Raw genomic sequence first — 18255 nt, 5'->3', positions numbered from 1 at the left:
AATATTCTAATCTTTAATACCAATGAACGCCAACTATGCTAGCTCTAAAACTAAAGAAAATTGTTAAACCCAAACTAATAGGATTGGAGCGTGAAAAGGTTAAGGAATCGGATATGTTCAAGATTTAGTTTAACTCTTGGGTGACCAACAGTACCTATAAACTGCTTTGGGACCATATTACAATTATTTTTGCATAAAGCATGGTATAATTCGTAATTTCCGTGCATGACCGCTAGATGATGAACTCGTTCGTAATTTTTGCTTTGCTTATATAGAATGGAAAGAATTAAAATGAACAGCAAATGAATTTGGCCAGAGTTATACTAGTTTGAAGACATAACATAATAAGACAATACTCACTAATCAAATGCTTTCGTTTACATGTTAATAACCGAATAAATGTTTATGAACTCTTTTATATTGATTGTGCCAAATTTAAATTCTTGATTGAGATATAAAGCATGCTTTAATCAGATTTTAATTTTTTTCTCAAATTAGTAAAGTTATTTGTATCCTTAATAATTGTCTTCCACGCCCTAATGTTTTATCCGATGTGCGGAGCAAAAACTGAATAATCCGGTGCATTTCTCTGTATACATTTTGCTTCCATTAAGAATGGTTTATACAATATGCTAATGGCATATTCGGAAGAACAATTAAAAGGGGAGTTGCGAAGCATAAAGTAGCTGGGATTTTGATCAAGTGTTGATGATTTATGTTGGCTACTTTTGTGATCCTTAGCGTGTTAGTCGGGATGGTAGGGCCCATGGCAAGTGGGCAGTGGGTCCGTTCCATCGTCATAGTCCACTCCCGTTGCTATCAACTCAAATATCACATTTATTATCACACACCAGAAAAATTCTTTGATTAAATGTATCCATACGACTTAAGAAGAAAAACTTGACATCTCATGTTCATGATAATTATTGGCAACATACTAACATACAGGAAAAGTACAACGGAACGGAATCCTCTAGCGTTATTTCCGATCAAAATTTTCTTTTTATAGTATATATGTACGTAGATAAATAGAGTTGTATGTTGATTAAATTAAAGGGCAAGAATCCCGGTTGAGAATATTTGTTCTTCCCATGAGAGTTCTACAGCTTCTGATCTACAAAGCTCTTTGCGTTCGTCCATCATCATCTGTCTTGAACGACACTCTGGGCTACAAAACCCTTTCTCTCCTCTGCACACGCCATATCCACAAACAATTATTAACCAAACTCCATCCGGCATATGTATCACTTGCATGCCAAACATCAAAATAATCGTTACCTGTACATGTATATGTCTTTGCCATCAAGTTTCTTTCTGCATAAATGGCATGAACTGAGAAAATTTGATGTGGGGAATACTGGTTCGCATGAAGGTTCAACAAAATCTGATGATGGGGTTTTGTTGTTGTTGTTGTAGCACCGTCCATGTCTTGGAACATCACTATAACCACCATCATAGTACACCTTAGTGAAGGTCTTGTTAGGCACGTGGCATGTCACGTACGTGTAATCTTCCAAGCTTCCACCCACGTCAAAATTCTCCCCATCTTCTGGGTTTCTCATGGAACAAACCGGGATCGGCTTCGATCGGTTCAGATTCGGGACACAAACGGTGCGTTTGGGCAACTCTTCGTTATCAAGAGCCACCACAATTTTGAGACCAACACCACCAAGATCATAGCCCTTTAAGCCCCTTGGCGATGATTGCTGAGCTTTCATATCCAAGGGGCTTCTTGGGCTACCCGTTGCTGCGGTGTCTAGAAGCACCGCAGCTGCACGGCCTCCCCCGGAGACCAATAATTCGGACAACTTTCCGATCATTGGGCTGGGCCTCTTCCCCAACATCAACATGATCGGAAAAGTTGTTGTTTAGTGAGTGAAGGGGAGGTGTTTGTTAATTTGTTTGTGAGAATTTGGGGAGTGGAAATGTGTGCTTGAGGGGTTGTATTTATAAGAGTGATGTTTATGTTTTGTTATGTTAGTGGGATGTGTTAATATCATTATCATTCATGGAGTGGTTGGACTAAGCACCTAGTTTTGCTTGGAATTATGCTGGGTATGATTGCTACCTAACATTAATATTTTATTCCTCTCTTATTATTTAATTAAGCAGATTATGGTGTAAAAATTGTATAGTATATTGGTGTAAAAATCTATTTATTGTTGGATGCACAACTCACATTAAAGATTTTGAAAAATAATAATTAAAAGATTATGATTTCTTTTTATACATAGTGCCTATATTGGTATAAATGATTTTTAAACTTAGTAATCTTAATAGGATTCTAACTAGTGTGATAAGATATGATTTAATATATGTGTAAATATTTTTATCAATAAAGCTTTATATTTAAATAAAATACTTAATTAAATTTAACCAAATTATTATAATAACTTTTTGAATTACGCATCTCATCCTTCTCTTCTTTTTCCTTTTCCTCCTCTTTCTCCTCCTCCTTCTTTTCTTTTTTCGTTATCGTCATCCCCAATAACACTAATATTTTGCAAACATCTTTATTAATTTTGATGTTCTTTGATGTCATTATTAAATAATTTCGACTCATTTCTTAATTTATTTCGATTCGTTTATGTGTTAATTAAGATTCACTTAATATTAGTGATAAATATTGACCAAATTTTTTATTTCTTAAGTAATTTCGGTTCAGTTCTTAGTTTAATTGTGGTTCAATTGGATCTAGAAATGAATTCGATGTGTTTTTGTTAATGATTGAGACTTTTTTACTACTTGTTTAAATCTGAACTGATTGAACGGAATAGAGTGGAATCTAATACAATTGAATAAAGTGATAATGAATAATTTCATTCTTCTTTGTTAAAAAATTTGGTCAATTCTTATCAGCAGCATCAAGTGAACCTCAATTAACACGTAAATGAACCGAAATCAGTTCAATTTAGAACAAACAATTAAAAGGATTCAATCATCAACAAAAACACATACAATTTATTTATGGATTCAAATAAACCTCAATTAAACTAAGAAATAAACCGAAATTACTTAAGGAATAAAAAGTTTGGTCAATACTTATTAACAGTATCAAGTGAACCTCAATTAATTCACAAATGAACCGAAATAAACTAAAAAATGAACTAAAATTATTTAATGATGGCACCAGAGAAAACCAGAAACAATAAAAATGTTAGCAAAATGCTAGTGTTGTTAGTGATGACGATAACAAAAGAAGAAGAAGAAGAAGGAGGAGGAGACGAAGAAAGATATATTTTGCGTTATTAAAATGCGTGTGTGTATACACTAATGTTATGAATGTGATTTTTATTGAATTTGAGACAACTTAATTAAACTTGATTGTCAAAAATATTTAAATGTGTAACTATTACTGAATTGTATTTTTATATTAACAGTATATCAAAACTAATTTTAGTAGAAACATGTATTCAACTAGACAGAAGAAAATCAACTACAAATGATATAGTGGTATAGGATCTCAAAGAAAACAAGGTTCAATATATTTAAACTTTAATTTGAATAATTATATATAAGTTATGTTACATGATCAATAATTTTGTAGTCTACATGTGATTAAGATTTAACCAAAAGAAAGAAAAAGAAAATCAAACTAATTAAATATTTTTTTATTCTTTTTGAAAGAAAGAAATAAAATTATCAACTAAAAAATATTAATCTGCTAAACTTTTTTATTATATTCATAATTTATCTAGTCTTTTGGACTAAATGCTAGAGTTTATAAGTAGGAATTAGCTTCTTAAAAATGATAATATTGTCGAAAACACTAAAATTAATATTTTTTATATTCTTAATATATTAAAAGTACATTAGAATAAAAAAAATAATCTCAGTATCCGAGATTAAACTGTCTTTATTTGTGGTAGAAGAAAGATTGGAAAGTATTTGCATAGTTGGATGAAGGATGTATTTGGACACCCATTATTGAAAGGAACAACATAGCTGACCCCACCCTATTTCACTTTCAGAAAGTGATTTCTTGCTCACTCTCAAATTACATTTATATCCTTCGGTTTATGCTGGAGTCTACACAAATCGAATCTGATCCAATTTGGTCAAAATTATACTTCTAACCATTTCATGAATATATTAATTTTTCCTCTTATTTTCCACTTCAAAATTACTATTCAATATTTTTTCAAAATAATAAAAATAAAACAAGAATTTATCGGATGAAATATGTAATTATGATACCAACATGATTGTCTAAAGAATTAGATATTATCCACAAAAGTGGGATCTGATAGCAGTTGAGATTATATCCATTTTGGGCCTTCTAAGCAAATAATGGATCTGAATTGCGATGCAAGTCTTTTGCAGAAGCAGAACAAATCCAATAATCAAACATGAAATAAACCACAAGGCTTACAGCACATGCATGCTATAACTCTCAATTCAAAACAGAATCACATGAAACTCTATCTATTCATTCATGCATGCACGCATAACCAATTAGAGGCAAATGAATTCTCAATGAAAGAGGTACATTACAGCAAGAAATTAAGGGTTATAAATTTATAATTATAGGTGTACATACTACATACTAACAAGTTAATACGATAATAGATGACGGGTAGAATAACAAAAGATATAAGAATCTATAGTTAACTAGTTTATCCATTGCGCCAAAAATACAACATATGTATATCCCTTTAATTTGTGGGGCTATACTTATACATATAGCTCTTTACTGAAAAAAAGCCTAGCATATATATCAGTCATAAATAATATCTCTTTTATAATTTTAATTGTCTATGGTTAAACCTTTTCTAATTAGAATTCTTATTTTTTAGTAGTGGATCCAAAGTACTTTGAGAAGCACCATTTATAAAGGTGACTTTCAATCAATCAATTTTGACATTCCCTCACTCCAGTAACTTAATTAGCTTGAAGATAAACACTAGGCTTGGTTTAATTGATTGAGTCAGGGATAGATGTGGGAGTGTATAATCGTGTAAGACCCAGAATAGGCCAGGTTTATGCAATGCAATGTGACAACCTACCTGCCTAAATTGACATATATTTATGTACCTTTAATTTCCTTAATCTATCTCCATGCAGCCACATCACCATTATAATCCAATTCCTTCTATCTTTGGACACGCCTCACGCCTGTGTAGGTATTATCATATTAAGAAAATTACAAATATAATAATATTATTGCACATGTATGTGGTCGAGCTGGATGCATGCATGCTACATATTTATGCATGGAATCCTTATGACTTTTCTTCCTCCTTCCCTTTTCGGTTATAAATAACGTATACAATATATTAACTTCACATATTCCACCCCACTATTTTTGAAAGAGGAGTGTTAGGGGCAGTAATTTTTGTGATTTGTAGCCATTAAATAGTTATTAATGATATTTTTAATGGTGTAAAATTACTTACTTTTCTTTTGATAGTTACATACTGACCAGAATTTAATAAAGTTGTTGGCCCTAGACTTTTCTATTTTTAAAATAGACACTTTCCTTTTTATAATAATTAAATTAAATAACATATATTTTAGTTTATTTAATTAAAATACTCTTTAATGTAAAATATTTTAACCTCTTACAAGAATATTTAATCTAAAATTTTTATATATTTCATGATCAATAATAAAAAACTTAAAAATAAATAAAATATATTACAATAATAAATGAATTTTATATTATTATTTCTTTGTTTGAAATAATAAAATAATTATTACTAATTTATATATAAAAAATAATTATTAAAGAGTATTTTAATTAAATAGATTAAACTGCATGTTATTTAATTTTTAGAGAAAAAAATATATATTTTATAAATTAAAAAAAATAAATATTATTTAATATTTCATAGAAGAGGAAAGTGTTATTTTTTCTAAATTTTTATATTTGTCGGTCGTATTTTACAAAAATTTGTTAAAATTACACAAACACATAGCTGCAAATGTCAGAATCTCAAGTCAATCTAAGTTATAACAACCTTGACTCAAAGAGAACCATTTGATTGAATATAAACCAATCCAAGGGATCAAAATGAAAGGAGAACGACCTTAATCCCAAAATCTTCGGTGAGCAACAAAACTCACAACTGTAGGCTATAGCTGTGTAATGAATTATTGAATTCTCCCCTCTATTTTTTGCTTCGATTTTGTTATCTATAAATAATTGTCCACTTTTTTTTTACCGTATTTGTGCTAAGCCAATTCTTTTTTCCTTCACTTTGTTTTTTTCCTCCTCCTCCTCTTTCTCAAAACTCATTAAAGCTTCACACATTTTTACTGGTAAGTATCTTTCATCTCTAATTTCTAATTTAGCTCTTTTTTCCATTATTTCATTCTTCTTGTGTAATTTTACTATGTAGACATGTAGTATGTATGCATACATTATGTGACTACATCTTTCTTTTTTTTTATCAATCATCATTAAGAAAAAGAAAATTGTGGTATATTATATTAGCCAAATAAATTTATGTATAAATTTTCTTTGAAAAGATCTATATTGACATACAAAAACTAGCATTACATTATCCAAATAAATTTAAGTCATTACTTGTCTCTTTGTTTTGAAGAATAACTGTTTTGACTTTTGCGTATGAAAACTGAAAATATATTATGTTCACATTACCTTATTTCCATGTGTATTTTTAATCATTATACAAACACTTTTGGCATTTACTTTATTTGCTATGTATATTTTTAATCCTTATACAAATACAAATTCATTATTATTATTATGGTAGTTAAAATAGCTACATAAATTTAATAACATTTAAAAATTATTGTTAAAATTAAATTAATATTTTTTTAGTATTTAAAAAATAAAACTAATAATATTAAAAAATATATATATAAAAATGTGTGTCATATTTAAGTTTGCCAAAATTATATAATCGCAATAGCTACCATAATGATAGTCACTGTACACTCTACCTTAGAAGTATATAATCATCAAGCTAAGGTTACAACTTACAATACAATAGTTTCTAATAAGTCTTTTTAATAATATTAATACTTGGACATTCTTTATGTTTTCAACAGTTGTAGGTGCAGTTTATTTGGGATTAAATAAATCTTGAGAGATAATTATACATAGATGGCGAAGGATCAACTTCAAGTGTTGAATGCACTTGATGTGGCAAAAACACAATGGTACCATTTCACAGCAATTATCGTTGCAGGAATGGGATTTTTCACCGATGCCTATGACTTGTTTTGTATCTCTCTCGTAACGAAGCTACTTGGCCGTATATACTACCACGTCGACGGTGCACCAAAGCCGGGAACCTTACCGCCCGATGTCTCCGCCGCAGTTAACGGCGTAGCCTTCATCGGAACACTTTCTGGCCAGCTCTTTTTTGGCTGGCTAGGTGACAAGCTCGGCAGAAAGAAAGTCTACGGCATGACTCTGTTGCTTATGGTGCTTTGCTCTGTCGCCTCCGGCCTATCGTTCGGCCGGGAACCAAAGTCGGTTATGACGACGCTTTGCTTTTTCCGGTTCTGGCTCGGATTCGGTATCGGAGGAGATTATCCGCTTTCTGCAACAATTATGTCAGAGTACGCAAACAAGAAAACTCGCGGTGCGTTTATCGCCGCCGTCTTCGCAATGCAGGGGTTTGGAATCTTGGCCGGAGGCATATTTGCAATCGTTATCTCATCGATATTCAAGGCGAAATTCGATGCTCCTCCCTATGAGGTTGATCCAGTAGGCTCAACTGTTCCAGAAGCAGATTTTGCGTGGAGAATAATTCTTATGTTTGGGGCTCTTCCCGCTGCACTGACTTACTATTGGAGGACGAAGATGCCAGAAACCGCGCGTTACACGGCATTGGTTGCGAAGAACATGGAGCAAGCTGCAAAAGATATGTCTAGAGTTATGCAAGTGGAACTCCAAGCAGAGGAGTTGAAGAAAGAGGATCAAACTAAGGATTTTGGCTTGTTCTCTAAGCAATTCGCTGCACGTCATGGTTTACATTTGCTTGGAACAGCAAGTACATGGTTCTTGCTTGATGTTGCATTTTACAGTCAGAATCTCTTCCAGAAAGATATCTTCAGCGCAATCGGTTGGATTCCTCCTGCGAAAACCATGAACGCATTGGAAGAAGTTTTCAAGATCGCGAGAGCTCAAACGCTTATAGCTCTTTGCAGTACAATTCCTGGATACTGGTTTACAGTAGCATTCATTGATAAGATCGGAAGATTCACCATCCAATTGGTTGGCTTCTTCTTCATGACAGTGTTCATGTTCGCCCTCGCAATTCCTTATGAGCACTGGACTCTGAAAGAGAATCGCATTGGATTCGTGGTGTTGTATTCGTTAACATTCTTCTTCGCAAACTTTGGACCTAACTCAACCACTTTCGTCGTCCCTGCAGAGATCTTCCCTGCAAGATTCCGCTCTACCTCCCATGGGATTTCGTCGGCTTCCGGCAAGCTTGGTGCTATGATTGGTGCTTTTGGATTCCTATATTTGGCACAGAGTCCGGACAAGACCAAGACTGATGCTGGTTATCCTCCCGGTATCGGTATCAAGAATTCCTTGCTAGTATTAGGAGTGGTTAACATTTTAGGGTTTTTGTTTACATTTTTGGTACCTGAGCCAAAAGGAAAATCTTTGGAGGAGATATCAGGTGAGCATGAGCAGGAAGATGAACTTGAAAATAAAGTATAATTGTTTTACGAGGAATGATAGGACTAGCAACTTTTGTGATTTGTAGCCATCAAATAGATATCAATGATGATTTTAATGGTGTGAGATTGATGTGAGATTTCATCCAATGATTCATTTTTCTTTGCTGGTTACATGCTCGCTAGAATTTGAAAAAGTTGTTGGCCCTAAACTTTTCTTTGCGTTATTTGACGCACTACACTTCTATTTATTTTAGTTAAAAATTTAGCTAATGTATTTCATAAGAATGTATAGTAGAATTATTAATTTAAATTTTTTATAATTGACACATAAAGTTTAAATTTTATTGTTTATTTATTAAAATACAAATTTTAAATTCTTTTATAATAACAATATTAACATATATCTTTAGAAATTCTAAAGAAATATGATAGTTAAATTCTTTATAATTTGGATCATATAGATTTTCTTTCTGTTATTGGACATTTAATATTGCTTTTTTGGTGCCTAACATTTAATACTGTTAATTAGCATTCATGTCTCCTGGCTAATGATGCTTACTTATATACTGCTAATAATATCCTTACTACTTTGCTAAATGATTATTAGCAATTATGAATTATGAGAAAAACATGATATTGGAAAGTTGATTAAGGGAAAAGGCAGCATACAATATAAGCTAATAAGGGTAGAGGATTATTAAACATAAATTATAATAGAGGAATTGTACTAACACGCCACGTTATTTTTATAGGAACGTTATTACAACTATTCATAATCTATTTTCAATGTATGGTGAGTGATTAGTTGCTAATATTAATCAGAATTACTGCGCAACATTGACTACTTATTACCCACAACATCATCATGGTGAGAATACTAAAAACATCGAATAATTTGCGGAAAATAATTGGTTGGTGTTAGTAATTTAGATGATGATGCTCTAGCATCTGGCGATCTAAATCAGAAGAGGAATGACATGGAAGAATCGTCAAGACTCAAAAGAATGCACTACATACTTGCAACTTCAATAATTGAGGCAACAGAAAATAATAAAACCATGTCCTCAAATTGTGACATTTGAGTCTTATGTTGAGTGATATTTTTTTCTCACTATTGTGTTTGGTGGTTGAACTAATGCCTCTTTTATTTAATTCTATTTCTAAGATTCACCCTCCAAAGAAGGTATGGAGACTTAAAATTAGGGTATTAAGGACTTAAATTGTTCCTTCATTTGAAATCATGATATTGCAAATTCAATGGAAGTTGTTCTTGTTGATGCAGATATGAGTGGTTGTTCATTGTTCATTTTTGGTTGATTTTATTTATGACTTTCTTTGATCTTAAATTTTAGTTGTTGTGACTGTTTTTTATGTTTAATTTATTTTCGCAGTCTAACAAAATTCAGACAACTGTTAAGAAGCAGCTGATAAATAGGTTTAAAGAGAATATTATTGAGGGTCAAACATATCAAATGGCATATTTAGTGTTGTTCCAAATCAAGATAATTATAGGGCAGCAGAACATGAGTTTAAGTTGGTTTTTCTTAACCGTACAAGTGTTGTTCCTGTCCCTGATGATGCTATCCCCAAGACATGTTTCAGTTTTTGTCCATTTAATGAGCTCTTGAAAATGATTGACGATTATGTTTACTTAGTTGGTAAGTGACTTTGTATCTTTTTTATCCCCTTCATTTTCTTTTTTTTCTTTCAGTTTGTTTTTTTTTCGTTGGTTATTTTTATTATGGAAGTGTGCACTTTTGTACTGTAATTTTATTGATGTTTGTTTTCTGATAGATATGACTGGATTGCTAACTTCTGTTGGTGAAGAAAAAGAGTATGTGAAAGACGGTAAAGTGATGAAGATAATCGTTCGAGTTTGTTTTGTGCATCTTATCTTCATATTGATTGTGTTTTATATTAATTGCCTATTATTTATATTATGAACTGTCCTGTGAATTTTTAATGGTATTTTATATTGGATTATTAATGGATCTAAGTTTTAAAAAAAAAATTTCAGGTTGACAATATGTTGTGCTCTGTTTGGGGAGTACGTGGATGAAGTGCATCATTTCTTAACTAGGTTCTGGTTATATGGAGCAGCCAGTTGTTGTGATCTAACTTGTTAAAGTTAAATTCTTTAGGGGTAGTGAATATTATAATATTCAGGCTTCACAATTTCTTCTCAACTCTCTATTTTATATTTATTTTTCTGTTTCTCCTTTTTTATTTATTCAGCCGGTTGTTTTGTAGGACAAGTTGATCTCCAAAATGTTATTTTTTAATCCTGATTTGGCTGAAGTTGTTGATTTCAAAAACAGGTTATTAGATAGTATCTTAATAAATGATATATTTAATTCATTGGTGTTCCTATGTATAATTTTAACTTAGCTAATATGATTTCATTTTATTCTCTTTGTTTATGTTTTAAGTTTAGTTGATCTTATTTCTGATTTTTTTAATCTTTTATTAGTATGGCTGATCAAGGTATCAATGGAACACAACTATTGTTTATTGCTAATGAGGGCAAGGGTGTTTTATTGGAAGATAATTTTATATGGCTTATTAGAATATGCACTATTGAGGAGCTTCATGATAACAATGAGGTTTATTAAGTTTTCGATGTCTTTAGTCAATTTTGACTTAGTTATCTTTTAATAAAAAAAGTTATGCAAAGTTATGTTTTCCATTTGTATCTCAAGGTTTATTTTTATGTTATAATAGGAAGGGTCTTTTGTGATTTTTGGTATTATGAGATCTATTGTGGAAGAAGGACTTTAGTGGTATTCATCTTGTGTTTGTGGAAAATCAATTCAGCCTCAAGGTGGTGTATATTATTGTGATTTTTGTCAGCATTATGTTACCAATGTGACTCTTAGATTTGTTGTGTTTATTTATTTATTTTTGCATGTGATATTGACTTCTGTTTTCTTTTCTTTCTTTTTCCTTCTATTGTTTCATTCTCCTTGTTCCATTTTTTCTAATTATAGTTGTTTTCTTGTGTTTTTTTTTTTTTGGTAAATTTCTTATTAGGTAATTGTTCTATGATCAGATATCGGATCAAAATAGCTGTTGAGAATGACGGACATGGTGTATTTGTATTGTTCGATCGTGAGACTTCTTATTTATTGAAAAAAATAATGTGCTAATCTGTTTGGGGAGGTTTAAAAGGATGCAAGTGTATGTGATTTATGCTTTTTTTTTTCTTGTTGAATTTAGTAATAGATAAGGTCTGTTTGTGTCATGTATAATTATATCTTTACTGTGTTTGAGTGTGTCATTGGCCCTTGATTTTTCTAAGAACCATGTGCTCAAATTATTTCATAGGTTGTTTGTGGAGATAGTTATCCTATGATGTTCTAACAATTGCTGGGAAAAAAATTGCTTCTTAAGATAGATATCAAGAGTGTTGGTGCTAATAAATATTTCGGAACTTTCCCGGTGAGAAGAGTTTCCGATGATGCTGCTATTATTGCCATGTTTGAGTTGTATAATTATGATGCTGATGATGAACGTACTCCAGTCAAGGTTGCCTTTTCAAACTCTTGTATTTGATATGTGTCTCTTTCGTAATGTTGTTTTAGTTTATTCCTTGTTTTTTTTATTGGTTTCTTTTCGTTTGATTTTTTTTATGTTTTTAATAAATCCTGTTTATGATGGTATTTTGGAAAAGATCCCTTCAAGTGACCGTGAATATATTGTTGGCAAGAAGGATCTGTGTGAGGTGCTGAGCGAGGGTATTTCTTCTGATGGGATTTGTCCCAATGTGAAGACAAACTGCAGACCTTTTATTGATTTTTTTGGTGAAAAGGATGCTGAAGTTTCTGGATTGGATGATATAAGCAGTGAAGTCGATATTATGAAAGAGAAAGAAAAAGCTGAAACAAGTTTTTTAGGCACTATTTTTCTACCATGAGTGATGTTTTATGTAGAAGTGATCACAAAAGATAGACATTGTATTATTTTTGTCTTCTATTAATAATTTCTTGTTATATATGTTCTAAATATACTGAATAGACTTGATTTAGACGTTTCTTTAGTACAAGATAACATTGATCAAATGATAAAGAATCAAGAATTATATTTGGTGCATACAAAGGACGGATACACATTTAAACTGATATATACTTTGTGCTTTTTTTTGTAGTAACCATGTGAAAAACAAATAAATTACATATAATCGAATTATTAAAATCTATCATAATAAATTAAATGTACGTGATAACTCTTTTTTTTTTAGGGTGATGTGTTAGTTCCAGATATAATAATTGCTAGATATGGTGCCGAGTTAAAAGATGAAATTGTCCTAATTGATCACCGTGACAATTGTATCAAACTTAAAATAAAAATTCGAGAAAAAAAATCTGGATACCTTCACATGAGGTAGAAAACTTATTTGCTTTCTATAAGTTCAAAAGTATGGTGAGAATCTATTTAATGTATGTCACAAGTGGAATATATTTTTTTTGCTCTTGTGGATAAGCGAAATGCTCCAATCTATGTGAATTTTTATGAATCTCATTATGTTAAAGATATTATTGGGATATCTTTGTTAAAAGTTATCCAAGATAAGTTAGGGTTAAACTACTTTGATGCATTGGAAGATATTGTTTTTGGTATAGAAGATAATGGGATATATGAGAATATGAAAATGTTAGAATTTACAGTTTTTTTTTTAATTATTATTAATTTTGTACATGTTATATATAATAAATACATTAATTAAAATATAACATGTACAAAATTAACAATAATTAAAAAAAAATTGTAAATTCTAACCTTTTCATATTCTCGTGCATCCCATTATCTTCTATACCGGAAGCAACATCTTCCAATGCATCAAAGTACTTTAATCCTAACTTATCTTGAATAACTTTTAACAAAGATATCCGAATAATATCTTTAACATAATGAGATTCATAAAAATCCACATAGATTGGAGCATTTCGCTTATCCACAGGAGTAAAAAAAAAATATTTCACTTGTGACATACATTAAATAGATCCTCACCATACTTTTAAACTTATAGAAAGCAAATAAATTTTCTACCTCATGTGAAGGTATCCAATTTTTTTTTCCTTGGATTTTTATTTTAAGCTTGATACAATTGTCACGATGATCAATTAGGACAATTTCATCTTTCAACTCGATACCATATTTAGCAATTATTATATCTGGAACTAACACATCACCCTAAAAAAAAAGAGAGTTATCACATACATTTAATTTATTATAATAGATTTTATTAATTCAGTTATATGTAATTTATCTGTTTTTCACATGGTTACTACAAAAAAAGGCACAAAGTATATATCAGTTTAAATGTGTACCCGTCCTTTGTATGCACCAAATATAATTCTTGATTCTTTATCATTTGGCCAATGTTATCTTGTGCTAAAGAAACGCCTAAATCAAGTCCATTCAGTATGTTTAGAACATATATAACAAGAAATCATTAATAGAAGACAAAAATAATACAATGTCTACCTTTTGTAATCACTTCTACATGCAACAACACTCATGGTAGAAAAATAGTGTTTAAAAAACTTGTTTCAGTTTTTCCTTTCTGTTTCATAATATCAATTTTACTGCTTATATCATCCAATCCAAGAACTTCAACATCCTTTTCACCAAGAAAATCAATAAAAAGTTCGCAGTTTGTCTTCACATTGAGACAAATCCAATCAGAAGAAATATCCTCGCCCAACACCTCACACAGATCTTTCTTGCCAACAATATATTCATGGTCACTTAAAGAGATCTTTCCCAAAGAACCATCCTAAACAGGATTTATAAAAACATAAAAGAAAATCAAACGACAAGAAACCAATAAAGAAGAAGAAATGAATAAACTAAAACAATATTATGAAAGAGACACATATCAAATACAGGAGTTTGAAGAGGCAACCTTGACTGGAATACGCTCATCATCAGCATCATAGTTAAACAACTCAAACATGGCAATAATAGCAGCATCATCGGAAACTCTTCTCACATGAAAAGTTTCGAAATATTTATCAGCACCAACACTCTTGGTATCCATCTTAAGAAGCAATTTTTTCCCCAGCAATTGTTAGAACTCACAGGATAACGATTTCCACAAACAACCTGTGAAATAATTTGAACACATAGTTCTTAGAAAAATCAAGGACCAATGACACACTCAAGCACAGTAAAGATACAATTATACATGACACAAACAGACCTTATCCATTACTAAATTCAACAACAAGAAAAAAAGCATAAACCATACACTTGCATCCTTTTGAACCTCCCCAAACAGAATAAACACAACAAACCTAGGAGTCACATTGGTAATATAGTACTGACAAAAATCACAATAATATGCACCACCTTGAGGCTGAATTGACTTCCCACAAACACAAGCTGAATACCACCAAGGTCCTTCTTCCACAATAGATCTCACAATACCAAAAATCACAAAAGACCCTTCCTATTATAACATAAAAATAAACCTTGAGATACAAATGAAAAACATAACTTTGCATAACTTTTTTATTAAAAAACAACTAAGTCAAAATTGACTAAAGACATCGAAAACTTAATAAACCTCATTGTTATCATGAAGTTCCTCAATAGTGCACCTTCAAGTAAGCCATATAAAATCATCTTCCAATAAAACACCCTTGCCCTCATTAGCAATAAACAATGGTTGTGTTCCATTGATACCTTGATCAACCATACTAATCATCACAGAAGAATAAAAAAAGAAAAAGATAAAAAAAATCAGAAATAAGATCAACTAAACTTAAAACACAAACAAAGATAACAAAATGAAATCATATTACCTAAGTTAAAACTATAAATAGGAACACCAATGAACTAAACATATCATTTATTAAGATACTATCTAATAACCTGTTTTTGAGATCAACAACTTCAGCCAAATTAGGATTAAAGAACAGGCGAGTAGCATGCATAATATTTTGTAGACCAACTTGTCCTACAAAACAACCGGCTGAATAAATAAAAAAGAGAAACAGGAAAATAAATATAAAATAGAGAGTTCAGAAAAAATTGAGAAGCCTGAATATTATAATATTCACTACCCCTAAAGAATTTAACTTTGGCAAGTTGAATCACAACAACTGGCTGCTCCATATAACCAGAACCTAAGAAATGATGCACTTCATCCATGTACTCCCCAAATAGAACACAGGGTATTGTCAACCTAAAAAAAATATTTTAAAAAACTTAGATCTATTAACAATCCAATATAAAATACCACTAAAAACTCATAGGACAGTTCATAACATAAATAATAGGCAACTAATATAAAACATAATTAATATGAAGATAAGATGCACAAAACAAACTCTTTTGAAGATAATTCAAGAACAATCACCTTCATCACTTTGTCGTCTTTCACATACTCTTTTTCTTCACCAACAGAAGTTAGCAATCCAATCATATCTATCAGAAAATAAACATCAATAAAATTACGGTACAAAAGTGCACATTTTCATAAAAAAATAATCAACAAAAAAGAAACAACAAACTGAAAGAAAAAAAGAAAATGAAGGGAATAAAAAAGATACAAAGTCACCTACCAACTAAGTAAACATAATCGTTGGTCATTTTCAAAAGCTCATCAAATGGACAAAAACTAAAACATGTCTTGGGGATAGCATCATCAAGGACAGAAACAAGACTTGTACGGTTAAGGAAAACCAACTTAAACTCGTGTTCTACTATCCTATAATTGCCTTGATTTGGAACAACACTAAAATATGCCATTTGATATGTTTGTCCTTCAATAATATTCTCTTTAAACCTATTTATCAACTGCTTCTTAACAGTTGCATGGATTTTGTTAGACTGCGAAAATAAATTAAGCATAAAAAAACAGCTACAACAACTAAAATTTAGGAACAAAAAAAGTCATAAATAAAAGAGTAAATGCCTTTTCGAGTCTCTAACCATTTGTTCGATGGACTTCCCACCCCCTAAGAAATCTAAACATCCAAATCGGTCCCTATCTACTTTGATATATGTACGTTTCAGTCCCTGGTTAGGGACCGGAAAGGGCATTTACTCAAAGTAGATAGGGACTGGAACGTACATATATCAAAGTAGATAGGGACCGATTTGGGTGTTTAGATTTCTTAGGAGGTGGGAAGTCCATCGAGCAAATGGTTAGGGACTGGAAATGGCATTTACTTTAAATAAAATCAACCAAAAACGAACAATGAACAACCACTCACATCTGCATCAACAAGAACAACTTCCATTGAATTTGCAACATCATGATTCCTAAATGAAGGAACAATTGAAGTCCTTAGTACTTGATCCATTGGGCGGACACAATGAAACCAGATCTAGTGGAACATATAATGAAAAGGTTCTTCCGAATAGATCGGGTGTGTTCCCCCAGTCCACAACGCAGATTCTAGAAAGAGGAAGTAAAGAGAGAAGGAACTGACGATGGATCATCTGATCTTGCCCACCCAGATGCTAAGGGCGCTCCTGCTCCCTCCCAAAGAATCTATTGTTGGATCTCATAACGACAATCGATCGTTCCTCGTCAGCGCCTCTCTGCAACTCCCCTGGAGAGCGTTTCATGGTTCACAACTACAGGAAATGGCAGAGGTGGCAAGAATCATTCGAAAGCTGGCACCGACAGAGAGCCAGATATGGGTTCATTTTTGAACAAGAAAAAATATCGGGATTAAGTTGAGAATGAAGAGAGAGTGTACCCATTGAATTTCTTCTGTAAATAGAAAAAAGAGGATAGAACCGAAGAGATGAATAAAATTTCGAAGAGAAAAAAAAAAGGAGAAGAAAGAAGCAGTATAAATGAAGAAAGAAAAGGAACGCAAAAAGACATGAGACTCTTAAAGTGACATTTTTTGAATTAAAAAAAAAATCTAAAAAATCACAAAATACCACTTCAGATATGAATCCTCCTCTATACCATTGATATATAGATAGATAGATTCATAGCATGGTCCTACACTATATTATTTTAAGATTCACCAGTCACCACCACCATTGGCTCGAATGATACACACACAATAATACTCATTATTAGTGGTGCTCGATAGATGACTTTTGGACAGAATTTTGTTTTTTGTTTTTTTTTTTTGTTTCTTTTTGGCTCGAATGATACACACAATAATACACAAGGTTTTCGGTTTCTATCTTTGGACATGCTAGAATGATAATTATCACAATATTGTTTAAATCAGAATTTTGGCCCAGTCCAATAAGCTTTACAGGCCAACAAACTCAATTAACCATTTTGCCGTGTGGCTATTGTGGATTTAGTGATTTACTAAATAATAATCCATTCTGACCCCAAAAACTTTTAGGTATATCCATGCTACTCGGACTATGATGGCCAGTTAAATACTTAAATCCATTGTATTCTCTTATTTATCCATGGAAGTATACGTTTTCAAACAATAAAATGACATGTAATCATTCAATACTTTTTCTTCTTCATTTTCGCATTTTACTAATGACCCTTCTTTTTCATAGGAGTGAGCACGGGTAACAGATACCTGATTACCCGTCTGAATTCGAACCGAACCAATTAAATTGGTTCTAAAATCAACAGATAATCGGATTCAATTCGAACCAAATCGATGATTTTTGTTAGTGATTAATTCGGGTATCGGTTTTGGGGGT

General features: G+C 31.6%; 2 protein-coding genes and 2 long non-coding RNA genes across 5 annotated transcripts; 2 read left to right on the top strand and 2 right to left on the bottom strand.

The window, feature by feature from the left end:
- Positions 1–886: 886 nt before the first annotated feature.
- Positions 887–2335, bottom strand: LOC112740764 (FCS-Like Zinc finger 14). Its single transcript, XM_025789362.3, has 2 exons — positions 1279–2335; positions 887–1189 (listed from the first exon to the last, which is right to left on the bottom strand). Exons 1-2 carry the CDS (start codon positions 1848–1850, stop codon positions 1051–1053), a joined length of 711 nt encoding a protein of 236 aa, XP_025645147.1. The 5' UTR covers positions 1851–2335; the 3' UTR covers positions 887–1050.
- A 4618-nt stretch (positions 2336–6953) lies between these two features.
- Positions 6954–8754, top strand: LOC112740760 (probable inorganic phosphate transporter 1-7). The gene has a single exon (XM_025789360.2). The coding sequence runs from the start codon at positions 7073–7075 to the stop codon at positions 8645–8647; it is 1575 nt and encodes a 524-aa protein (XP_025645145.1). The 5' UTR covers positions 6954–7072; the 3' UTR covers positions 8648–8754.
- A 436-nt stretch (positions 8755–9190) lies between these two features.
- Positions 9191–12685, top strand: LOC140178407 (uncharacterized). Its single transcript, XR_011871585.1, has 2 exons — positions 9191–10265; positions 10402–12685. It is a non-coding gene; the product is annotated as an uncharacterized lncRNA (long non-coding RNA).
- Positions 12686–14031: 1346 nt separating this feature from the next.
- On the bottom strand, positions 14032–17517 carry LOC112740761 (uncharacterized). Of its 2 annotated transcripts, XR_011871584.1 has the most exons (10): positions 17322–17517; positions 17049–17196; positions 16830–16878; positions 15971–16038; positions 15675–15796; positions 15484–15568; positions 15176–15308; positions 14959–15058; positions 14513–14712; positions 14032–14383 (listed from the first exon to the last, which is right to left on the bottom strand). It is a non-coding gene; the product is annotated as an uncharacterized lncRNA (long non-coding RNA). The 2 variants fall into 2 exon arrangements; XR_011871583.1 differs by lacking the exons at positions 17049–17196; positions 17322–17517 and having other exon boundaries at positions 16830–16965.
- Between the last annotated feature and the right edge of the window lie 738 nt (positions 17518–18255).

The sequence above is a fragment of the Arachis hypogaea genome, chromosome 14 (genome assembly GCF_003086295.3).
Source record: "Arachis hypogaea cultivar Tifrunner chromosome 14, arahy.Tifrunner.gnm2.J5K5, whole genome shotgun sequence".
Classification (NCBI taxonomy): Eukaryota; Viridiplantae; Streptophyta; class Magnoliopsida; order Fabales; family Fabaceae; genus Arachis; species Arachis hypogaea.
This window is presented reverse-complemented; position numbering and strand designations above follow the sequence as displayed.

What these genes read in the sequence shown, in the direction of transcription:
- LOC112740764 (XM_025789362.3), bottom strand. Translation starts at nt 1,850, where the DNA reads ATGTTGATGTTGGGGAAGAGGCCCAGCCCAATGATCGGAAAGTTGTCC. An exon ending in AAAGACATATACATGTACAG is followed by an intron (nt 1,190 to 1,278) that starts GTAACGATTATT and finishes TGGCGTGTGCAG; the next exon opens with AGGAGAGAAAGGGTTTTGTA.
- LOC112740760 (XM_025789360.2), top strand. Translation starts at nt 7,073, where the DNA reads ATGGCGAAGGATCAACTTCAAGTGTTGAATGCACTTGATGTGGCAAAA.